Here is a 25436-nt window from a genome sequence, read left to right on the forward strand (position 1 = left end):
GAACTCAAACCCATCTAGTTTCTTTTACGTTGAAAGTGAAAGTCGCTCAGTCGTGTCTGACTCTTTGCGACCCCATGGACTCCCTCCCCATGGGATTCAGGTCAGAATACTGGAGTGGGTAACCTTTCCCTTCTCCAGGGGATCTTCCCAACCCAGGGATCAAACCCAGGTCTCCCACATTGCAGGTGGATGCTGTACCAGCTGAGCCGCCAGGGAAGCCCTTTTCTGTAAGGGCCATTACCTCAGTTTCCATTTTCTGAAACCACTTATAAAGACCACCTTTTACAAGCTGCCAACCCTGAGAGAGTATTATGAGGAAAATGAAGGCCATCTTTAGGAAGTGGCAAAGCCAAGATTTTAAACCCAGATTTGTCTGACACTAAAGCTCTACTCTTTCTTTTTTCATAGTTCAGAATTGGAATTACTTGGTTAAATGTTACTTACCAAAAAGAAGAAAAGATTTTTTAAAAAGACTCCCATTAGTAATGACTAAAAGTTCTAGCCACACTTTTACCAATATTTGGTTACTGAAGATAAAAATATCAAATGTATTGTTTTAATATTTTGCATTTTTCATTACCAGCAAGGATAAGCATTTATCCATAGTACTTTTTAATTCTTTTTATGCTTCCGTGTATTGACTCTGCAGGTGGTGCCACCTAGGGCAGAACGCAAAGCACAAGACACATGAAATACTATCACAGATCAGGGCCTTCTTGGGAAATAACCTACTTGGGAAATAACTGATTATCTGAGACCAATGAAGGAAAAAGTTAAGTTTACTAAAATATTTCTTTATTTGAATAAGGTCAATGTCATCTTTTGAATTCCAGCTAGCATCAAATTAACAATCAGGAAAAAAAAACACACGACGAAATGTCACCTAACTGAATTTAACAATGGATAGAAAACCCTTTTAAATGTTAAAAGAATATATTAAACAGGCAACATACAGATCTAAAAAGTTGCAAGTGGTGATTTTACATTAGATCTTATAAATAAAAAAATCCCCAGTATAATCATTTGTTCACTATCTCCCTGCAATGAGCACATGGACAGGAAAAAGATAATCACATCTTAATATTCACAACTGTCATTTACGTTCTTTACAAAGACTGTGTCCCTGCGATGCAGCGGGTCAGGCAATCCCTTATTCAAGTAATTTTTGTTTTCCCCAAGTTATCAAAAAGTACAACTGTCTGAGAGAAAATGTCACAAAAACCACAATCAGGAAAAGCAAACGCTCTAGCAGGCAGACGCGAAGATGGGGGTTTCCATGGCTCGACCATGATCTGAAGATGATTTGTAAGAGCCGTCAACCAAAGTACCGCGAGCCACAGACGGCAACCTGGGTTTAGTTTGTAGCTGCTGATAAACCAAGCGTTTCGGTGAAAAGAACGTTAAGTAATACGTTCTAAGTATAAAGAATCAGTGCACATTTGCTAATGTCGCTGACAATGAAAATGTTACGTTAGCTCTCAGCTCAGCTGTAAAACTACACAAACCCGTGTTTCTTTCACCCCTCCTCGTCTCAGTGGTTGTTAAACAGTAGTGCGCTCAGAGTCACCTGCCGAAAACGATTCTCTGCAGCTCCCACTGCGGAGTTCTGATGCAGGTGGTGGGGAATGGCGCTCCGGCATCTGCGTTCTTCACAAGCGCTCCAGGACTCAGAGGGCTCACAGACCTCACTCTGAGAAACACTGATGTCTCTTTACTATGTGACAGAATACCGTGCCCTCACAGTGAAAGTTCAGGCCGAATAAAACATTCAAACACTCAGAATGCAAAAGGCAGATTAAATAAGAGTATTAACCATCATACAATTGCATTTCTTTTTTAAAGTGGCAGAAGCACAAAGATTTACAGTAAAATTGTAAAATCGACTTTGTTTTAATCCAAGGCACCTGTAAAATACTTGCTGGTGTGAGAAAAGTTAAAATTCAATTCTATAAAACAGTACAGAAATGAGAGAATCCTGGCAGTGATTGATTTTCCCACATAGCAAACACCTTTTTTTAAAAAACAGAAATGAACTACTTGAAGTCAGTGACTTAGAGGAAAACAAACCAAATTTCCAACAATAATAACTTGTATGAACCGTCTTACTGAGTGATTTTTTTTTTTTTAGCAAATTAAATTAGTAAGAAAGAAAGAAAGATTCACGTGTATGCTCTTTTGTCCTAGCTGTCTTCACTTGCATTAGAAATGATCGCAACAATTCCTCTTGAAATTTAGCCTGGAAAATGTACACTGCATAGATCTAATATTCCTTTAAGTTCAGGCACACGTGGCTCTGGATTTTTATAATACTGGATATTCTGCAGCTTTTTCATCTCAAGAGGATTTCCAAGTCTCACAGTCTACAACTGAAACATTCTTTTGAAAGTATTAATTTTTTTTCATGGAATAAGAGTAAATTCTGTCATGATGATGTCTCTGAAATATGAATTTCAACATGTTAACACTACAAGAAAAAAAAAAAACCTGTGGAGCAGTTCTATGTTGAAGTGGTCCTAAGTGTGTGAGTCATCAATAGAATATTCTTGTTCAGTGTTCTGGGATAAATGCTTTGTAAAAAGCAATGCTAGGACTGTCTGCATATGCAGTACTAGTTAGCTACTGCTCTAATGCAGACTTCTTCAGAGTCTCTGTATGGGTTTTAGGCAGGCAGTCCAATCAGCAAATAACAACTCAGAGCAAATTTCTGAAAGCTGTGAAGAATTAAACAGCACTATTTTCAGTGCTATGACAAACGAAAGGCATCATTTTAGCTAGCTAGACAAGGGAATGTAAGAGTATTTTGAAGTCTACATCAGCTATGAAAACTAAATTAAATGTCATTTACAGACAGTCTCTATAATACCTAGAACTATGTACAGACTACAGCAACTCCTTCCAGCCTGACAATTCAAGGTTACGCTTACTAACACGTGCTTCACAATACCCCTAGTTCTGGCATTAAAACAAAGAAATCAGAAGTAATAACACTATTTTTCAGATTTTGCTTTCAGAAACTTTAACACTGCTGCTGCTCCTGCCTTCTCGCGACTAACACGCAGTGCCACCGACGCCGCGCTGCGTGGGGCGACTCAGCCTGAAGGCAGGGGCAGGTGCTGTTGCCTTCAAGTGTCCTCAGCATGCGCCATCCGAGGTGGGTTTAGAGATACGGAGGCAGACTGAGTTTCGTAATTTTGAACTGACTCCACTGGAACACAGACATTCAAGAATATGAGCAATCATGAAATGAACACCTCACCAGGTAAAAGACCCATAAAAACCATCATCAGAGGAATGTTCCCACCTAAATGGTTTTTCAGGCAAAGAGCAGCTCTTAATTCTCCCCCCAAATTTCCTTTAAAAGTGAAATATATCACTGATGATCAGAAGGGGAAAAAATGCTTTAATAAACATTCTGAATCCTATTACCCAGATCCTAACACTCAGACAAAATATTTTTTGATTTCAAAGGGAGCTGTATTAGATTTAAGGACTGCAGCACTGAGTCTTGGAACAGGAAATTCTGGCCTCTTAAAAAAAAGACTTTGGTTACAAAATAAACATGATGGGTAGCTCTCAGACCTCATACTTTGGGGGCAGGAGGGCGAGGGCATTTATGCTAAAGATAGAAACCTCCAACACTAGAGACTTACGGGCTACTTTCATAGATGGGGGTTCCCCCTTTCTGTTTTTTAACCCTCTGATTTATCAATATTCTGTGCAGTGGCTGTATTCTACTGGCCAGAAATTCACTGAAATTTAAATAGATTTATGTACTATGCACAAATTTACATGTGGTTGTCTTTAAGGTTTATTCTTAAGTCAATGTTTAAACAGTTATTTTATACAAAATAATTTAGACTAAAAAGCAATTTAAATACTTAAATTCCCTCAAAAAGACATTTTGTACATACATACATGATGTACACATGAAAATGGTGGTCAAAAGAATTTTTTGGCAGCTGCTTCTTGCTGAGTCCTAAGGAAAAAGAGAAAAAAAAAAAACACCTGTGAAGTTCTGTACACTTTACAGTGGAATGAAACAGTACTGCTTAAAATTAAAAATATCTTTTCAAGTGTGAAATACATGAAGATACACATGTCCAACACATGCACACCCACGCGAATGGAAATATTCTAGACATAACATTCGCTTTGTATGATCCTAATTTTATAGGTATTCAAAGTTCCATTACAGATAATAGATAACTTATTGAATATTTCAAATTAAACAAATACAGAAAAATGTTGGATCAAATTTCAGACACTTACCTATACATGATATAACCGATAAATAACACCGTCTGTACCACGACGAATATAACGAAGTGCACTGTAGATAAACACGATGGGAATGGTGGTAGTTCTGGGCACTTCGGTCTTTCGTTTGATGGCTATGAGGAAAAAGAAATTCTATTGTAATCGGTCAAACCACTATTTCAGAAAAGGAAATAAATGTGAAATCTTTATAAAACTCTTGGTATAAACTCTAATACTTTCATGTATTCACCCCATAAACATCTTCTTCATTTTCACAACCAAACTTTCTGAAAGAGCAGGTGATGGGGGAGGCCTCCCCTCTCGCGCCCTCCGTCACTGACCTCCCGCCGTCCGGCTCCTCCCCCATCTCAGTGACCATGAGGTCAGTGTCCCCGGGGGTCACGGAGCCCACCCCAGGACACCCCCGTCATCCCGGCTGCAGTGACTACCCACGGCAGCCCCACTGCTGTCGGGGGGCTTCAAGTTCAGACAACTGAGCACGGCTGCCCAATAGAGAACGGGCCTGTCTCAGCTCTCATCCACCCCGACCTCCTAACGTTCAACATCACTGATTAGTTTTTCGGGAAAACATTTCTTTTTCCATTTACACGAGTATTCCTTCTATTATACGCAAGTATCAAAAATTAAAATCCGGGGACAAAGATTTCATCAAGGTAACCAGACAAAACGGCTTCTAAGATTAGTTGTTCTCAACACGTTCACACCTGCAGGACAAGGCTCTGCACAGGGTACGTATCATCCACAGCATTAGCCTGGCCGTTGCAACAAAAGCGGAAGCTGGGGGGAAATAACCTCACACGGAATTTAGGAGTAGATGACGATGCTCTGGGTGGGAGGTAAAACGGTCAATGAGAAAACGACTGAACCATGTTTAAAAAACTGGAAGGGGAAGAGGCAAATGCTATAAGCGTTTGTGGATTTCACAAGGGTTTTCAAATCCAGTCAATAAGAAAAAATGTAAAAGTTCCAGAGGCCTGTTTCCTAATATTGTCTCTGATGCATGTTAAACTTCAAAAATATGCTACCTATCTTTAATATTTACTGCCTCTCTCCAAAAACGTAGGTGGCACTTACACTAAAGAAAAGAAAAGAAAAAACCCTAAAAAAGCAAAGAAAACAAAACAAAACTGAAAAAAATGAACCAAGTAAAACAGGGAAGTAGCTGGAGAAAGGAAAAACCTTGCCTAAAAAGAGCTGCTATAAGTCAGCCAGTTTCAGATCTGTGCTTCCTGAACAGCCTGGAGAGACATGAAATATTCAGTGCCTGTCTGTCTCACCAACAGGTGTGTCAAGAAACACCTACCGTCTTCAAAGCTGTCTAAGGGTATCGTTACTGAAAACCAGAGACATGTTTTTTAAAAGAGAACTTGTAGAAAGAAAAAAGTCTGAGGTTGTGATGACCCCAGTAACTGGAACAGCAAATTTATCTTTTTAAACAATTCTATTCAGTAGGTGATGGAAGTGTGATGCGGAACACGTAGACATCTGGGTCATAATGGAGTCATTCTACCCCGAATATTAAAAGTGAGCACTGGCATCAGTTTAAAAGTTAAAATATTTTGAGTAGCATGTGTTTGTCCTTGCTAAAAGCAGACCGCGGTAACTAGTCACAGGCGAGCAGGAAGGAGAGCCGACCATGCTTCGCTGCGCTAAGCTGTCGATGTCTCGCTTCACGATGTGCAGGTGCTCCTTGATGTCGTTGAAGTGCTGGGTGGTGTCGTACACGCCCGCCGCCGGCCCAGGGTGCGCGATGCCACTCACCAGTCTGACAGTTTCACTCATGGAGTTCCTGAGACAGAAAGTCGCTTTAGACAGCAGAATCACTAGCAGGATGTCACAGACGTCAAAGGGGTAGATACATTTCTACGCTCAATGCAACAGATCATTTAAAAACAAAACAAAACAAGTATTTTAAAAAACTGTCCTCAAAATTGGAAAATAACTTCTAAAAACTACATTATTATGCCTTCATCTTTTACTAAAGGCTGTCTAAGCACAGAGAATACTAAATAATTTGTGTTAAAACCAATCCTACAAATGCAAGTGAAGAGGAACTAAAAGCGCCTCCTGAAGGTGGAAGAGGAGAGTGAAAACGCTCAACATTTAGAACTAAGACGACGGCATCTGGTCCCGTCACTTCATGGAAAACAGAAGGGGAAGCGGAAACAATGACAGACTTTTATTTTCTTGGGCTTCAAAATCACTGCAGATGGTGACTGCAAGCATGAAATTAAAAGACACTTGCTCCTTGGAAGGAAAGCTATGACCAACCGAGACAGTGTATTAAAAAGGAGAGACATTACTTTGCCGACAAAGGTGAGTATAGTCAAAGCTATGATTTTTCCGGCAGTCATGTACAAATGTAAGAGTTGGACCAAAAAGAAGGCTGAGCACTGAAGAATTTGAACTGTGGTATTGGAGAAGACTCTTGAGAGTCTCCTGGACAGAAAGGAGATCAAACCAGTCCATCCTAAAGGAAATCAACCCTGAATATTCACTGCAAGGACTGATGCTGAAGCTGAAACATCAATACTTTGGCCACGTGATGCGAAGAGCTGACTCATTGGAAAAGACTCTGATACTGGGAAAGATTGAAGGCGGGAGGAGGAGGGGACGACAGAGGATGAGATGGTTGGATGGCCTCACCAACTCGACGGACATGAGTTTGAGTAAACTGTACATGAGCTTCAAATACTATAAGACGAGAGGCGAAAGGAGCTTTATATAAATCCATCAGTAAGTGTGTTTCTTACAGGGACATGGTTTAATAATTTGCAGTCACTTTATATGTACTTTGTGTACACGCTGAAACTGAGCCAGTAAGTAAATACGCTGCAGATAAGAGCCAGGTCACTCCCCGCTGGAGAAAGAACGCTCAAGCAGAGAAAGCAGGGAGGCTAAAACCAGCCCTGCAGTGTTTGGTTCAGTCCAACCAAAATCCAAAGTATCTGGATAATCTCGTGGTTTCTTAATACAAAAGGGAGTGTAAGGGATACAAATATACTCAAAGTATCTATCCCCAAATATATATTTATTAACCACCAAGGGAAACTGGGAAGAAACTACAATATCCAAACGACCACAGCCAACATCCCCAGGAGCAAGACATCAACACCATGGACGTGATGCACTGCTGCATCCTTGTTAGAAGTGCAGAACTTCCATCCGACCACGAGAAGTATCAGACAAACCCAAATCGAGGAACCAAACGGTCCAATGAACTGATCAATGCTCTTGGAAACTGCCATGGTCATAAAAGGCAAGGAGAGATAAACTATTTCAGACTGCAGAGGTCAAAAGAGAAATAACTAAATGCAACGTGCAATCCTGGACAGGATCTTCGAATGAAAAGGCATTGGTAGAAAACTGGGGAAATCTGAGTAGGATCGTTAGTTCAGTTAGTAGAACTGAACCAACGTCAACTTCTTTATTCTGACGATCGTACTGTGGCTACACACATGATAACATCAGGAAGTTAAGTGAGGGATACACGGGATCTATATGACGGATGTATGTCCCTTATTTTCCACAATGCCTAAGATTAGATCAAAACATTTTAAAAAATGTTATACTGATCTGGTTTCTATTTCTAAAATAATTTAACTCTTCATTTAGCATCGTACATGTTTTAATCATGAGTTCAAAAAACTTGAAGATTTTTCAAAACTACCAAACAGTACAACTGAAAGAAATACAAATTTGCAGTTAGCTTTAATTTCTAGGTGTTAAATGCTATCACCCTCTGCTTAACCTCGTTCAGTTGCATTTTCCAGTCCGGAAGAACTCACCTTAACACTCTAGTCTGCCAAGGGTTGTACTGGTTGGGACAGTTCTCTAACGTGTTAGCTTATGACACGTGGCATGCTGGCTGTTTTTCTGCTTCAGGCATTGAATGCTGTTAATCATCTAAGTGAATCCTTTTAAAAACCCTACCATTCAGTGTTACAAGGACACGGTCTCTCTCACAGTACAATACAGAGTGAAAAAGAGGCACTCACCGTAACATACTTCCTTCAGAATGGCTTCATTCCGTCACAAAGGAGTTCCTGCATCAGGTATGCTTGTCTTACAGCCCTATAATACTACGCCCCTTATTCCTCTAGTTATTTTCCACAGCACTGTTACGTATTACCTACATTCTTTTTATATTTTGTTGTTTAGTTGCTAAGTCCTGTCCGCCTCTTTTGTGACCCCAAGGACTGTAGCCCGCCAGGCTCCTCTGTCCATGGGATTCTCCAGGCAAGAACACTGGAGTGGGTTGCCATTTCCTTCTCCAGGGGATCTTCCCGACCCAGGGATCAAACCTGTGTCTCCTGCACTGGCAGGCAGATTCTTTACCACTGAGCCACCTGGGAAGTTCTTATTTTACAAATGCACAAATGCTGTCAAACAACTAACATTTCCCCCCCCCCTTAAAAATGCTAAAGCTTTCTCTTCTAGCTGGGAACAATAAAAAAATTTGGACCTACCCTATTTAGAAATAACCCAGAATGTGATTCTTACCCATGGAGGAATCTTGCAGTAGTGACATGCCTTCATGTCTAGAGGAGCCACGAGTTTAGGATAAAGGTGTCACATGTACTCAGACGGGACTTTTGTGTACTTACTTCATTTCGTTTACTTGTCTCAGAATCTCATGCTGAGTGTTCACAACAGTATCCAGTTCTTGTTGAAAGGTCTGGAGGAAAAACAAAAGATGACCAGCCAGCCCGAGAGTCCCCACTCCACAGAGCACACCGCCTAACACCCAGACATGGCTCCTGCTTCCTTCCCTGCCACAGGCACATCCACGGGCCTCACCTGCCCCTGCTGCCCTGGGGCTCCAGCTCCTCTCTTAGAGATCTCCTCCGTCAGGGAAGAGACGTATCTTCTCTGTTCATCGAGAATCATATCTAACTGTCGGTTCAGCTGCTTGATTTCAAGGTGAATACGATTCTGTCCTTCGAAGACCTGTCTCAGCTCACGGTCTCCCACGCTCTCAAACATTTCATCCGCTGAAAAGGTGATCACAGATCACAAGGCATTATTAGACTCACCCACACATATGTGGTTTTCGAATTCCTGTAAGTGACCAAAGCACCAACCTCCACTAAACGAAGGCCATCGCCAACACCGTGGCATGATCCTTCCAGTGTTACAAACGTGTGTGCAATTGATTCAGTCGTGATTCAACTACTAACTGTTTTCGTCATCTCTGGTGGCTGAATATTTATAACTTAGGTCTGAATTTGTTCACCTAAAAATTATTTTCTCTTTTAAATAGACTGTGTGATTCTATTTACAGAACGAATCTATTTACAGGCTGGCAGAACGAATCTAAGTTTTTAATAGGAATCAGCATAGTGGCTGTCTCTGTGGGAAGGGGGCTGACTTGATCTGGGGCAATAAAAACATTCTATACAATCATCTGAGTGATGGTTAAAATTTGTCACAATTTATCAAACTATTCTCTTAAAATCTTTGCATTTTACTCACATAAAAGACTAAGAAACAGAGTTGAAAGCAGTTTTACTTTTCCTTTTATTTCTAACCACACTGAATTCAGATACTTTTATTCAAACACTTACTACAATAAGTTTCAGGATATACTTACAAATCATATGTGATGTTTAAAACAAATCCAAGGAAAAAATAAAATTTATTTTTCATTTTATCATTAAATCTGAATAACACTGTTAATCATTTAGATTAACACACTACTTAGTTCAAAAGCCAGCCCCAGGCTTTATCAAGTGTGTGTGCTCAGTCACTAAGCCATGATGGACTCTTTCTGACCCTGTGAACTACAGCCCACCAGGCTCCTTTGTCGATAGGATTTACCAGACAAGAAGACTAGAGCGGGTTGCCATTTCCTGCTCCAGGGGATCTTCCCCACTCAGGGATCAAACTCGAATCTCCTGCACTGGCAGGCAGATTCTTTACTGCTGAGCCATCAGGGAAGCCCTTATTACACACAGCCTTGATCATCTGTGCTGATGGGGACCTGAGATCATAAAAGTTAGCAGATCACAGAGTCATTCTACTTGGCCTTATCTTGTTCGTGACATGGAGCCCATATAAGTTCTCAGTTACACTAGCTTAAACTAGTATTTCAAAATTTTCAACCTTTAATGTCCAGAATTCTGTCTGAGTAATAAGAGGAGATAATCACTTCACATTACTCTCCCAAGTCTCGACAGTTTTCAAGTACTAGCTTTGTTATCAACTAAGGTAAGTGTGTGCCACTAAAAAGGAAAGAAACCAACCCTGGACAATTCCATTCAACAAGCATCTATGAGTCTCAACTGCTACACCAGCACGGCTGCCGTCTGGGGGCGCAGGGACACAGGGTGCATGTGGGGAGCCTGCGGCCCAGGGCTCCCTGTTCGTCCCGTCACCCAGCACTCCCAGCTGCCCGCTTCTCTAACTGACACTCTTCCAGGTAAAAGCATCGATCTCCAAGCCCTTTAGAGACTGAAGACTGGTTTAAAAATCATTTCCAGGAAGTACTTGGACTGTGACAGATAAGTGGCAAAGGTAAGACGAATGAAGCGCTGGGGACTCAAAAGGGCCGCGACCATCGCTGCACCAGAGGACGGCCCGGCTCCAACTTACTAGGGTGCCCTTGAAGGTCGGGGTGGTCCTTCTGGAATTCCTCTTTTTTTTTGTCCAGCTCTTGTTGAAAGTGCTCAAATTCCTCCTGGTACTTTTCTTTCTCTTTTTCAGAAATTTCTTTATCAACTGTAGGCTTATGTGGAGTTTAAGAATAGATCATTAAAAAAAAGAAATTAGTAAGAAAGTAATAAGCCTCGATATATGTTCCTTTTTCTCATATTAACTACTCCACCACTAGCTGAAAAGTTAATGTACTCTTGCTATTAATATTATGACAAAAAATAACAATAGCCACTACCATTTACTGAGTGCTTGCCAGAAGTGCGCTGCCTTTAATGCTTACAACGTCAAGGTGGCCAGCACAAGCGTCTCAGTTTTACTAGTGAAGGAAAGGCATGAATGGACGTTGAACAACTTGAACAGGCCGTAACAGTGATCATTAGGAGACAAGATCTGAACCTGACTTAATCTTCTCAAGTTTTCAGCTATGAGGCAACACCAGTAAATTACAAATAAGCTTTCTGAGAAAAATAAGTATACTCACTGGCTCTTTCCCAGGCTCAGTCAATTGGAAAGTCAGAAAAGAAAGAACATCATGGTCGTCTACAAATTAAAGAAAAAAAACAAACTGAAAAAGTTCCATAGTTGATCATTTTTATGGTTGTGAATTTATAGACATCTCTTACTTTAGAATACTGAAAATTAGCTCTAATTTCATAAAGGCAATGGTGCTTTGTGAACTCAGCGACAAAAGTTCATCTGAAAGACTTACATTAGAACTAAACAAGAATTTACTTTCTTAAATCCTAAACCAGAACACTTAGCTGCATTTAACGTGTTATGGATGTTTAATACCTGATAAAGGGAAGACCAAACAGAGAAGTGCCAAGACAAGCGCAGACTCTTCTCCCGGCACCGAGACCCTCTTCATCCTTCCACAAAGCTCCGTCACGGACCGCGTCCCAGTCACATACTCCCGGCACCAAGACCCCCCTTCATCCTTCCACAAAGCTCCGTCACGGACTGCGTCCCGGTCACATGAGCCAGAAGCCTGTCCTCCAGGTATTTCCTGTTCCCATCTGTTTCTGAGCCTTTCTTACACTCGCCACCCTAGCCTTCCTTACCTGTTTTAAACCCGACAGCGCTCTGTCCTGGCTTACTGGGAGCCCCGATTTATCCGTGTCGTCCTGGTGTTACTAACAGCACTCCCTTCACTACCAAAGCATTTCAATTAGGTAATACAGCTACTCTTCCGTACTTTTGTATCTGTTTCTCTCATACAGCACATACTAGCAATTTTATTTAACCTGAACTCGTTCGTTTCAAGCTGGCTGAGCTAAAAACAGCCAAGAGATCAAACTCCTTAGTGTGGAACTATCATACTCATCCTGGCTAGCCTCACACCCACAAACCAGACAGGGATCTCAACTGCGGCAATCTCTTTGCTTTCTGCTACTTTTACGGAGATCTAGATACATAGCCAGATTAAAGAGAAAACTGAAACACCACAGGGTGTTTGCTTTCTGCTACTTTTACGGAGATCTAGATACATAGCCAGATTAAAGAGAAAACTGAAACACCACAGGGTTAGGTAACATTAGGAGAAGTCACGCAGTGTTAATAGAGCACTGGACCCAAGGGGACAGAAACCCAGACCAACTCCTGCCTGGGTCTGATTTATTGGCCACGTGATCTTTAGAAAGCCCTTTAATCCAAGATTTGGCAAAGCCACCTAAAAATAGAGTAAATATGATCTAGCCTCTCTGTCTCCCTCCCGGTGCTGTTGAAATGAAAAATTCACATATTTGGAAATAATAAGACTATTATACAGTACAAACACAAGATGCAATTAACATCTAACAATAAATTCATTTATCACCACATATGAAAAAGATATGATGAGTACATCTTTAAAGTTCAGTCTCCAGTGATATTTCCTCAGGCTATAAATTCATTTACATGTGCTGTGACAACTCTCAGAGTCCTAAAACACTCGGCAATCAACCTTTTAAATATGTCTCCTTCACTATAAAATACCGCACCCAGACTGGTACTCTGATGGACATAATCGTGTGTAGACCCCAGCCAACTGTAAGCCTACAGGATGAGCAGCCCCAAGAGACCAAAGGCCTGGCCCCACTGATCATGGGAAGGTTGTAACTTGTCTCAAAAGGTTAAAAGTAAACAAAGCTACCCATTTCCAAAGTATAGGATTCCTAGTAAGAATCAGTTCATAACCTCTGAATGTTAGAAGACGGCGAGGCTTTACCTGCAAGACCTCCAGTGGCAGCAGATATTCCAAAATGCCCCTGGGCGGGGATGATCATATTTTCCACTTTGGCGCAAAATTCATAATCATTTTTATCTGGTGTGAAGCCGTTATTGATCATTACCTAGAAAGACACACTGCGCGTTAGAGCTTTTACAAAGACCTTGTAAAATGAATCTCATGCAGTCGGTTTACGGCAATTTGATCTTTGTACCTGGTCTAATAACTGTCAAAGGGCCATCAGCTTCAAATTGTAACGCTGTACACCTTAAACTTCTACAGTGTTGCATGTGAATTACATTTCAATAAAATTGGAAGAAAAAATAAGCACTAGAGAAAAAAAACACTTAAAGAGTTTCAGAAAGGCAGATCATCACGGAAAGAAACCTTGAACTAGTAGAAGGAGCATGCCTCTGCCAGGTAGAGGATGGGGGCGTGTCACAGCAAGCGACAGCAGACGAGCGCTGGGACCACCGAGCCACAGCGGTGTCCCAGCAAGGCTCTCTCAAATGGATTCTTCCAAACGCTGGCTCCACAGACATTCACAGACGCTAGGTGGAAAGAGCACCCCATGGTCCAGTGAGCCTAAAGAATGAGCGGCTTAACAGAGGCTTCTTTATTCCAGGACTTCCTAGAATCTTGACTCTGCTTGTATGCACAGTCCTACCAACCTCATCTGACTATGGAACTCTTCTGCGGGTATTTATGTTGCAGGATTATTATTGTTTCGGGAACTGCTGGCAGGGCTGACGGCCTCTGTGTCGGGCTGTACAGGCGGCCTCCCTGGGATCTGTGGACTCAAGTGTGGGTCTGCACTTGCCAGGGCTGGGGGGCTGGTGCACGTGACCAGTGGTGTCCCCAGTGAGACTGTGCAGTCTGCACAACGTGTAACAAGCCCGTGGAACGCAATCTAACTTAGTCATAGCAGGCTGGACACTTGCCTCTATTCTGAGGTCTCCAAATCAGTTTGGAATTTAAGACTGAGCCAGTACCAAGTTTCCCAAATGACTGTCTTCTTCTGAGTTTACACAAAGGCGTACAAGGCTAGCTCATGATTTAGCGAAAAGAAAAAGTAAGCAAGATATCCTTTACTTATAAGTATTGCATGACCAGATAGATACTGACGGCATCTGTAGAAAAGCAAAGCACGATGGTAGCAGTGACCTTAGGTATTCTAACTGCCTGCTGGGTATCGTCCACCTAAATATCACCTCAAACTCAATTCGTCTACATGGCTCAGACAGTAAAGAATCTGCCTGCAGTGCAGGAGACCTGGGGTTTGATCCCTGGGTCGGGAAGATCCCCTGGAGAAGGGAATGGCTACCCACTCCAGTACTCTTGCCTGGAGAATTCCAAGGACAGAGGAGCCTGGCGGGCTACAGTCCATGGAGTCACAGAGAGTCCAACATGACTGAACAAATGCGTGACTAACACTCTCACTTTCTTCTTTCCTGTTCACTGCAGCTTCTTTACAACCGACTAGATACAGAAGCAACCGAAACACTCAACAGACGAATGGGTAAAGATGTGGTACGTGTGAATCATACCAGAGAATACCGCCCAGCCATAAGAAAGAATGAAATCTTGCCACCTGCCACACCATGGATGGGCCTAGAGGGCGTCATGCAGGCAAACCAGACACAGACAAGGACTTATGATTTCACAGAACAAAACAGAAGCAGAGCTACAGGCGCACAGAACAAACAGGCGGCTGCCAGAGGGGAGGGGACTGGGGAGGAGAGAAACAGGGCAGGAGATTAAGAGGCAGAGCCTCTAGGTGCCAAACAGTCACAGGTGTGAGACAGAGCGGGGAGACAGCCAGGATCACCAGGCCCCTGCGTACTGCGCCAGGCAACCAGGCTTCCCTCGGCCACCATTCTGAAATGTACAGAAAGGCGAACCACTGTGCTGTATACCAGAGACTGACACAGTGTTTGTTGTAGGTCAATTTTGCCCGAAAAACAAACTCACTCACAGCGTTGGATTTTCGGAAACCAGAGGCAGGGGGTGGGGGTGGAGAACTGGACCAAGACAGTCAAAAAGGATCACCTCCCAGTTATAAGACAAATGAGCGCTAAGGGTGCGATGTGCAACACGGAAGCACGGTGAACAGGCTGACGTGGCACCTCACAGCGGTCAGAGGGGGAAATACGAAGCAGTCTTAGCGCAAAGACTCTTCTGACACTACTATTTAATTTTTTTTAACACGTGCAGTTTTATCTCAGTTTGGAAATCACGCACAAAATAGGATCTAATAAAAAATTTTAACGTAACAAAAAAATGAACATTCTCAGGCTGAATCCTTTCCAGGAAAACATTTTTTTCTATTGTGCTTCATTTTCTATCTGCATGAGACGATGGATGTTCACTGAACTTATTGCACCCATCGGTTTGTGGTGTGTGAGTCAAATCATGCTGCACACTCCAAACTCCTACCATGCTGTGTGTCAATTCCATCTCAACGAAACTGGGAGGAAAAAAGGGAGAAACCGCACGTAAAGGACCAAGTCACACAGATGCGGCCCTCTAAGAGTCAGTCTCAACCTTCCCGCTTCTTGTTTCTCTCACGAACACCATTAGAAGACCACTGCTGCCTCGGTCATCGTCCTGAACTGGAACCCGCTCACTCCACTCTCCTGCTCCTTACAGGATACACTGCACCAGGCGGCTGAGGCTCACTACTGCCAAGCTTCCTACCTCACCTTCCACGGCTCCTCTCTCCCCCAGCCATACCAACCACTGGCCCTTCTCCAATCTTTCAACAGTTCTGAGGCCCGTGTCCTCGGCCTGGAATCTGCACCCGATCTGGGAGGCTTCTCCTCCTCCTTCAGGGTGCAGCTCAACTGAGAAACTATTGCTGACCTTTACCTCCCTCCTGGCAGAGTTACAGGCTTCTGGCCTCTGGGTCCCTAATGGTATCCGTGTTGTAGCATTTATCACGCAGCATGGTGTTACCTACGGTTGCCTCCATGAGACACGCTCTTTGCAGACAATGGCCTTTGTCTCACTCCCGTTCGTGCGGCGCACAGCAGCACGCCTAAACATTCACTCACTATATGCAAACCTACCATCAAGTCTGACAGCACACCACGCGTGCCAACATGCGACACGAGAACCACGCCGTGAAGCCACTTCTGTTCTCACAGAGCAGTGCTGATGAGGATGTGAATACCCAGTTAGATGCACTGAGTCTCCACCAGAACGAGGAGCGCACTAGAGTACGAAGAGTACAGAAGAGACACGCTGGAGCGCTGCTCACTGGACTGCCTCTAAGAGCTGGTCACTTACCGTCAATGTTTTCTGGTAATACGTAATCTTTGCCCGGACAGGATAGGGTTTATTACGGAAGTCCCTCTGGCAACTTGATAAAGCTTGATTAGCACCATCACTATAGCGTGAGGGAAAGGAAGACAAGAAATTTAGGGAAGTTTCTTGGTATTTTAAAAACTCACTATTTAAAACAATTAATTTCCAGAAAGACCAAAACCCATATCAAGTTATGACAAAGTTTGGGATATCTGAAACTATCTATGCAGAAGACACCAAGTTCACACGTGAGTTCTCCCTGCGACTCGGGTCAGGAGTCTGGACGAGGAGCCAATGTTAGCATGGCTGCCAGCAAGGGGACAGTGATTCTCTTCCTCAGCAGAGTCAGAGTCACATACGGAGCTTTAAAAAAAATGCAGGCTCCTCAACTCTGCCCTCAATCAGCTGAAGCAGAATCACCAGGGAGAGGCCTTGGACCTCTAGTTCAAATCGCTCAACAGGTGGTCATGAGGAATTACCAGAGTTAAACATCATTAAGGCAGGAAAGTAATTTTTCTTGCATTTTACAGACTGGCTGAAAGGTAATTCCCCCACAACCATGTGAAAATTAAAAATGTACATGCCCAATTCACACACATTATAAATACACTAAACTCTCAGAAGCTTTGTAACCCACTGAAAATTTTTCAATACAGCAATACCAGGACTGAACAAAGAGGCATAAATTGCTTAGTCATTAGGTTGGTTAAGGCTCCAAACTTTATTTTTTAAAGATCCCTTTGAATAAAGATGAAAAAACATGGCTATTGCATCACTGAGAGCCAGGAATGTTTCATAAATCTTTGAAGGTATTATACAATTTCAGGTTAACGACAACACATTTTTATGTTTGAAATCGAGGTGGTCCACAGAAGGAACTTTACAACAAAATCAACGTAAAATAAGACCTTCCCATTAAGTTACAAAAAACACCTCAAGAAAAAATAACCTTTTTCATTTAGAAAATGTTCAGATTTGAAACAAAATATTTTATAAGGTTTCCAAAAGGAAACTAAAAATTGGAATACTGTAAAAAAATACACTTACTTTTGATGGTCATAATGGATTTGTCCATTGTTGCCTATAATCACTATTGCAGGATTATTTTTCTAAAAATAAGGAGAATGTATTTGTTTTAAAGCCTTAAATTAAAGAAGTATAGACTATTTTGGGTGTGCTGTAAGCTCTCTAACACCTCTAAAATCCTAGGATACTGTGAGCATGGAACTAGTGTGGGATTTAAGGGAACTTAGTAACAGGAGAATTAACACGGCCCCAGCACCGGAGGAGTTCATTGTTAAGGCTCTCCTTTAAATGGCTAATAATGACCTCTGATAATCAACAAACCAGCAGCAGAAACAATGATCACAGTCTTAGGGCTGCTAAGGCACAAGTTAATGTTTCCAGTTCATAGGTACATTTTGTCCTTAACTGTTTTAGAGAAATCAGGCTGATCAAAAACAGTGATTGCTGCTGCTGCTGCTGCTGCTGCTAAGTCGCTTCAGTCGTGTCTGACTCTGTGCGACCCCACAGACGGCAGCCCACCAGGCTCCCCTGTCCCCGGGATTCTCCAGGCAAGAACACTGGAGTGGGTTGCCATTTCCTTCTCCAATGCATGAAAGTGAGAAGTGAAAGTGAAGTCGCTCAGTCATGTCCAACTCTCAGCGACCCCATAGACTGCAGCCTACCAGGCTCCTCCATCCATGGGATTTTCCAGGCAAGAGTGCTGGAGTGGGGTGCCATTGCCTTCTCCAAAAAACAGTGATTACCATGTATAAAAAGGTATCAGTAAGCAAGCTAACAGTGGCAATGCACACGCTTTCACAAAAAAGCACTAACAGTCTGAAACACTGCTGGCCTTAACGCCTACGTCTCAACTACCCAGGCTGATCCTCAAAACTATTAGGCATAAACAGGGGCCTGGGGAGGTGGGTCCTGAAAAGTTTTCAGACTTAAGGTTCCGCTGTTACCTCAAGTTGGAATAAGAAAAATCATGAACTTCTATCTTTCCATTTATAAATTCCCAGCTACATAAAGATTCATCATCATGCTTAAAATATAGTTTAGGGAGTCCTCTACTACAAAGCTGACCAAAGTGTCAAATAAACTATATTGTTCACAGACTAACTTTGTTAGCAAATACATTTAAAGTGGGTTAACAGTCCTGAAAACAACCATACCTTTCCATCATTGTCAAAAGAATCAAAAAATATTCCAACACCATTCCACATATCAGCTGATCCAAACACAGGCCCCTCCAAGCCTTGATTCTCCGTATACCAAACTGCCTGTAAATATGTAACAGGGAACCTTTAGAGACTAGCAGTATATGCCACTGTGTAAATTTCCAAGTTAAAGAAATTCCCATACCAGGCCATCAGCTCCAATGCGACTTCTTCCAGTCACTCGAAATGTCACCTCCAGTTCCCAGTTCTCAAAGGCTGCTTTTGTCTTTGTCCACACTGATCCTCTTTGGCTTTTTAAAGATGGTGCTATTCGGATTTGATCCGAACTTGGAATAGCATCTAGAATAGCCATCAGGGAAGAAAAGCTTTAAGGTATAATTCAATAAAACTCAATGAATCATCAACAAACTGTTATATATACCTAAAGATATCTAACTTTAATTCAGTTGCCTGTAGAGTAATTTTATTAGGGAAAAATTCCATGATGACAATTTCAACTTTTAAATTTTAGGGGTTTTTTAATACTCCTCTATCTTTGGAAAGTGTGATATCTCTGCAAAAAACAAACAAATAAACCTTAAAGCTGCAACTAACCACTAAAAATTCAAGGGGTAGGAGGGAAGAAATTATAGCTTGAAAGGCAAATCAACTATTGGATTCTTACGATAATCTTTTTCAAATAACTCAGAAATGTGTGTATTTTCTTTTTTAAAACTTTGGTGTATTTTTACCAGTGTACAAACGTTAGAAAGCTCAAACAGCGTGAAAAGAACATACCACTAGGAATCAAGAGACCTACTCCTAGTCTCACTTCAGCTGTGTGCCTTTGAGCAAAGAATTCTCTTCCTCTCGGGCTCACCATATATTCACTGTAAATGAAGGGGCTGGGCTCAATCATTTATATACACCCCAAAAGTTACATGCAAAATTCTGAGCATGTATGCTTTGTTCTGGAGAGAGGGTCAACTGAATTTCCAGTCAACAGACAGTTCTTCAGCATCAGGAGATTTTCAGCGAGAACAGAGACCCCCAACACAATGGTCTGTATCTCTATCCACTTACTAGCTGTTTGCTCATAGGCAAGTTACTCCATTTCTCTAACTTTACAGGCATGTAAGTGCTTATACAAGTGCATATAAATATTTCAATAAATGTTAGCTATTCCTATTACTGGACTGTGCTCAGTCATTCAGTTGTGTCTCTTTGCTACCCCATGGACTATAGCCCACCAGGCTCCTCGGTCCATGGAATTTTCCAGGCAAGAATACTGGAGTGGGTTGCCATTTTCTACTCCGGGGGATCTTCCCGACCCAGGGATTGAACTCTTGCATCTCCTGCATGGGCAGGGAGTTTCTTTACCACTATGGCCACCTGGAGAATGTACTAAAACAGATAAACCAAAGCCAAAAACAAAACTAACTTCAACTCCCCATTGTAGACATATAGTAAGAGATGCTCAATATTGAGTGCACAGCCAGTTCATTTCCTTAGTGTGGTTTCAACCTCTGAGCACGAAACCTTCCACGTATAGAGCAAGGTGCAGAGTCCCTTGGCTGGCCTGGGTTCTGATTCAAGGCGCGCACACGCTGCTGGACTGTAGGACAAGGGCGGTAACACCGTGTGGCCCAGAGCCTTCACCTTCTGCAACCTGGTGTATCCTCTACAACTGGACCGTCCCATATGATAGCTATGACCCCTTGTGGCTACTGAATTTAAAGGAATTAAAATAGAAACAAAGAGCAATTCCCTTGCTGAATAAGACCAATGGCTCTCTGCAGTGGGGTAAATGGTGATGTTCCCCCCGAGAAGCTGAATATTAGGTTTTTCACCTATGAAACAGCCAGCACCTGCCTGACCTACTAGGGATCTAATCAGAGCATGAAGAAGGTGAAAGAGCTCTTGGAGCTCGAAAGGCTGATGACCTGCTGTTATCATTTTTGCCCTTATGGACCCGAGGATATGTACTGACAGTGCAAAGGACATTAGAGTTAAGAAAGAGGAACACCACAGATTTGGTCTTAATTTGGGGATGATGTAAGGGGGATTTGTTAGGATTAAATAAATTAAATCTTAACTTTCTCTACTGAAAAAAATGTTTCAAATAATGGATCTCAGGGCAAAATGAAAAGGGAAAAAATGATCAATGGAGTTAAGGAAAGCTGTCAGATGGCAAAAATTACAGTGATAAGGAAAGCAAGAGATACCCAGAGCGGTGATTCCCAGAGTCAACAGAAAAGTCACTGCTAAAATTCTAAACTCCTTATTTCAAATTCAATCTAGTCATACAACTTTCATTCGCCCAGGTATGCTGCGTGACATTTCTGTAGCAGAAAAGCTTAGTTGGTTATAGGTTCTGTAAAGAAAGTCAATGTAACTAATTTAAGCAGTTGATTAACATTCCTAATTGGCTGATGTATGTGGTGTGAGTGCAAGAAAAAGCGAGAACAAGACGACGATGGAGAAATGCAGAAGTGAAAAACGTCAACACGTTTATCACCACTACTGAAAAACTCAGCATCATTTCAAGAACAACAAAAATCCCCCACACTTGTGTTTGGGACGCCTGCGCCAGCTCTGTGTTACTAAGAACAAGGCTACCTTGATAAGAAATGCCCAGCGATAGGCTTTTGAGAAGCGGGTACACAGTTAACGTCTGCGGAGTAACAGAATAATTGCACTCTCCTCGACATACTTAATGACTTGGTCATTAAGCCTAATTGAAATTTCTACCTTTTAATTACACATTAATTTCAAGGAAATAGCTCTTCCTAAAAGTGTGCTTTGTAAAGCAGCGATTACTTTCTAGAAATGAAACATCTTGTTTCAAGCCCTGGACAATCTAAAAGAATGTATACAAACCTTACATGAATGACTGCTCACGACACTCAAAGATGGAATTCAAAGTGCCAGTGCTTCTCACCCCATAGAAAGGCATTTGCCACTCGTTTCAAAGGTTGCATCTGATGGTCACTGAGCAGTTTACAGACGCCAGCTGCCACGTTTTAGGCAGCCGTGACACATCAGCACTCTCACAGATAGGTTTTCTCTCACGTACGTAAGCAGGGAGCAAGGCTCTCTTAGCACGGACGGGGCTTAACAGTGCCACATACACAAAATGAATAAAACACTGAGCACAGGTTATTTCAATCACGCACTCAAAAAAAAAAAGTAAAAATGCAACAGCTGTACACGGTGCTAGTTTTTAGACTCAAGTTCTCAATCAATACCTCGCATCCCTTCTTCTTATGAAGCAACAAGCCTAACTATAAGTGACATATGTGTTAATACAACAGAAAAGATCAAAGACCACAGGACGTCCCTGAGAAAGGCAAATTTAAGAGAAGCATGTCCTCTGACATGAAGACTCCGAGATGGCTCTAAAGCCAACACGGGCCATCCCTGCAGCCGTCAGGGGACACCGGACACTCAAGTGGAGTATCAACCGCGGCCGACCCCGTGGGGGAGCAGGGGAGGGCCGAGGGGCGGCGGGGGCGCAGGTCCAGGCTGGGGCCGATCGGGGCGGGGGGACAGGGGCGCGGGACGTCTCCCAGGAGCCGCGGCGCTGGGGTGAAACGCGACGCCTCGAAGCGAGCTCAAGTGAGCGCAGGAAGAAAGGAAGAGCCCGAGACCGAACACAACGAGCGGGGGGCATCGGAAGGGAGCGCCGCAGGAGGGTGAGGAGGGGAGGGGAGAGGGGAGGGGGTGCGGACGGGGGCCCGCGGATCGGGGCTGACCCACGCGCCCGGGGCGCGGAGGGAGCGGAAGGGCCCCAGCCGGCCGCCCGCCCTCCCGGCTCACTGCCCGCCCCGCTTACTGCCCGCGTGGGCCCAGAAGGGCACGCTCCCGTCGCTCTGCACCAGGTGCGGCCCCTTGAAGCTGTACTTGTACTCGAAGCGGCGGTGCGGCGGAGCGGACGGGATGTCCGTGGCGCCCGCCGCCCCAGGGCTGCCTCCCGGGCCGTCGCCGCCCGCGGAACGGCAGACACACAGCAGCAGAGCGCAGAGCAACGGCCGCATCGCGGCCCGGGGACCCCGCCGCCTGGACCCCGCCATCTTGGACTCTGGGAGACGGCGGCCGGCGCGAGCGGGCGGGGCGGGCGCCGCGGACGGCCAACAGGGCGCTCGCTGATTGGCGGAACCCCGGGGGCAAGGGTGAGCCCCGCCCCGCCTCCGCGATCCGGGAGGCCGCCGGACGCCGAGCATCGGTGGGCGGGGCCGTAGGGCGGGGGCGGGGCCAAGGGAGGGTGCAGGGCCACAGGGAGGGGGCGGGCCCACAGGGAAGGGCGGGGCCGCGGGGAGGGGGCGGGACCAGAGGTAAGGTGCAGGTCCGCTGGATGGGGAGGGGCCACGAGGAGGGGGCGGGACCACGGGAAGGGGCGGGACTACGGGAGGGGCGGGGCCGGGCGGCGAGGTCCGAGCACACGCTTCTGGTCTTCTAGGGCGGGAAAGGGACGCCAGCAGTTTCTTACCGCGTGCCGTGCAGGGTTGTAGGTGCAGACCCGAAGCCTACCTGTGAGACTCTGCCTCCTGCCGGTAGAATTCTGGAGCCCTGACACCTGTGGAACCTACAGCATCAATCCCCCCCCTCCGTCCCCCCCCGCCCCTCCCGGCCATACTAACAGCGTTAGTTAGGAGAAAGGCCTTCCTTTTGATGTGACACCAATTGCACAGCTCCTGGTGTTCAGCACGTGAACTTCGCAGAAACAGATCTTTCCGGCAGCAAGGCATAATCGCGAGTATTACTGGTCCTAACCCACTGAGCTCCACCAGCCCGTGTTAGGGCATATCAAACCGGCAACCAGCAATCCACGGGCCTGGAGAGACCTAGGATCTTTTGGTTGGTGTTGATTCAGGCCTCAATTTATCGCTCATCCTTTACCTTTCTCAAAATCTAATTCCATAAGCTTTCCAAATTTTGAAACCGTAGCAATAATGCATTCAAATAAAACCGAGTGTATGATAGGAGGGATTACGAGCTGCGAAGGGAGGGAGCCACATAAACCGGACATTTGAGATAGTATTGGTCTTTATGAGTCAACAAGTAAGTTCTGCATTTTAAAGCAGAATCTTGGGTCTTCCCTGGTAGCTCAGTGGTAACGAATCCGCGTGCAAATGCAGGACACACAGGTTCGATCCCTGCTCTGTGAAAACTGCACGTGCTGCAGAAAAACTAAGCCCCTGCACCGGAACCACTGAGCCTGAGCGGGTGCCCTGCGGCCCAGGAGGAAGAGCAGCCGCCATCCAAGCCAGTGCAGCACGACTAGAGAGGCGCTCCTGCTGATCGCAACTAGAGAGAAGCCCTGCAGCAAGGAAGACCCGGCGCAGCCAAACATAAATACATAAAAATAAAGGGGAACCTTCTTTTCCTTATCTCGAAAAAATATTGTCAAGATGCTGACGATCATCCAGAGTTTTGTTTTTCATAAATGTGTCTTAATGAATTTTTTAAAAATCTGAACAAGCAGTATGATTTTTTGTTTGTTTGTGTTTCTCCATCTAAACAACAGACATTTATTTCTCAGTTGTGGAGGCTGGGGATTCCAAGGTCAAGGTGCTTCTGATTCGGGTCTGAGGGCACCTGCTTCCTGGTTCATGGAAGGTGAGAATAAGCAGTAGGATTTAAATAGTTTATTTCATGAGCTCTAAATGTGGCCTGTGAGTACCACCGGGCCCTTGGAACTACATGACCACAATATTTTATCTTTCATTGACCTTCCAACTTATCTCCAGATTCATGGCCCATTCTTATTAAATCTCTTTTGCTCAATCAAATCAAATCTTTAAGTTGAGTATGAACTTACAGTTCTCCACTCTTCAGTTTCCAGATGTAACTAAAGGAAAGTACATTCTCACTACCACCTCAGCAACCGCCAGAACAAACACTACCTGTCTGTATAGTATGTGTGGGTCATTGCGCCAGGCTCTCCAGGCTTTTCAGTTCATAGATTAATCATTTTATCTTCAATTCGTTCGTCTCTGTGGGAACAAACTCTATGTCTTTCATAAAGAATCAATCAGTATTTGTTAAAGAAACGTTGATGTTACTCTTTATGGCAAAGCCTTGAGGAATACTTGCTATATGCCAGAAATTGCACTGAGGGGTCTGTACATATTATTTATTTTATTTAAAAATGTTTGTTGAAGTACAGTTATGTACAATAGTATATAAGTTGCAGGTGTACAATAGAGTGATTCACAATTTTTAAAGATTAGGCTTCATTTATAGTTGTTGTAAGTATATAACTGAATATATAAGTATTGATTATATTCCTGTGTTAAACAATACATCATTGTAGCTTATCTTATATAGCATGTTAGCTTATTGAAATATTTGTTTCTCCAGCCTGCTGGGTATCAATGAGAGGTAGGTAGAAATATTTAAGGAAGGAGTCACTTACCAAATAAAAAGTTACAACCTCATGTGATAAAGGCTCTGCTTTTCTGTTTTTGTCCTTCTTTCCGCCTGAAACATGCGTGCAGTGTGGGGGCAGCAGCCATCTTGTGGCCGCTAAGAATGATGCCCGGGGAGTTAGAGGTGCCCTGTCTTTAACAATTTTCATGAGCCCCTCTGGCAGGAGATGTCTGCCTGTTTCCAGTCTTCTATCTTCAGAGAAAAGATTCCCTCCTTTAAGCCGCTGTTTCCGGTTTTGTTACCTGCAGTCCTGCTAACACAGTGCACGTGCATTAAGAGCTACTGTGTATCAGGCGCCGCTCTGGGTGGTAAGCGTGGCTGCAGCCGTGTGCTGTCCTCAGTGCTGTCTGTCTCTCTGCGACCCCACGGACTGAAGCCCACCAGGCTCCTCC

General features: G+C 43.8%; 1 protein-coding gene and 1 long non-coding RNA gene across 5 annotated transcripts; one reads left to right on the forward strand and one right to left on the reverse strand.

Moving 5' to 3' along the window:
* Window positions 1-773: 773 nt before the first annotated feature.
* LMAN1 (lectin, mannose binding 1) lies at window positions 774-22702 on the reverse strand. Of its 4 annotated transcripts, none has more exons than XR_015153569.1 (13): window positions 22448-22702; window positions 18818-18972; window positions 18628-18735; window positions 17495-17556; window positions 16430-16529; window positions 13142-13265; window positions 11417-11475; window positions 10873-11005; window positions 9079-9272; window positions 8886-8956; window positions 4983-6067; window positions 4270-4391; window positions 774-3976 (listed from the first exon to the last, which is right to left on the reverse strand). XR_015153569.1 is itself a non-coding variant. In XM_086372468.1 (13 exons), the coding sequence occupies exons 1-13, from the start codon at window positions 22683-22685 to the stop codon at window positions 3940-3942; spliced, it is 1548 nt and encodes a 515-aa protein (XP_086228594.1). In that variant the 5' UTR covers window positions 22686-22702; the 3' UTR covers window positions 774-3939. The 4 variants fall into 4 exon arrangements, 3 of the variants coding, with proteins under 3 accessions (XP_086228594.1, XP_086228593.1, XP_086228595.1); XM_086372468.1 differs by having other exon boundaries at window positions 5914-6067; window positions 9088-9272; XM_086372467.1 differs by having other exon boundaries at window positions 5914-6067.
* Window positions 22137-25052, forward strand: LOC147346372 (uncharacterized). The gene is made up of 2 exons (XR_015153571.1): window positions 22137-22307; window positions 23072-25052. It is a non-coding gene; the product is annotated as an uncharacterized LOC147346372 (long non-coding RNA).
* Window positions 25053-25436: the final 384 nt, after the last annotated feature.

The sequence above is a fragment of the Bos grunniens genome, chromosome 24 (assembly GCF_055505025.1).
Source record: "Bos grunniens cultivar Pamir isolate PY7600 chromosome 24, Bosgru_T2T1.0, whole genome shotgun sequence".
Taxonomy (NCBI): domain Eukaryota; kingdom Metazoa; phylum Chordata; class Mammalia; order Artiodactyla; family Bovidae; genus Bos; species Bos grunniens.

Excerpts from the sequence above, each read along its gene's own strand:
- LMAN1 (XM_086372467.1), bottom strand. The coding sequence starts at position 22,685 with ATGGCGGGGTCCAGGCGGCGGGGTCCCCGGGCCGCGATGCGGCCGTTG. Across the intron at positions 13,266-16,429 it reads ATTACCAGAAAACATTGACG|GTAATGATCAATAACGGCTT; the intron begins GTAAGTGACCAG and ends GTGTCTTTCTAG. Across the intron at positions 9,273-10,872 it reads CGACCTTCAAGGGCACCCTA|CGGATGAAATGTTTGAGAGC; the intron begins GTAAGTTGGAGC and ends TCACCTTTTCAG.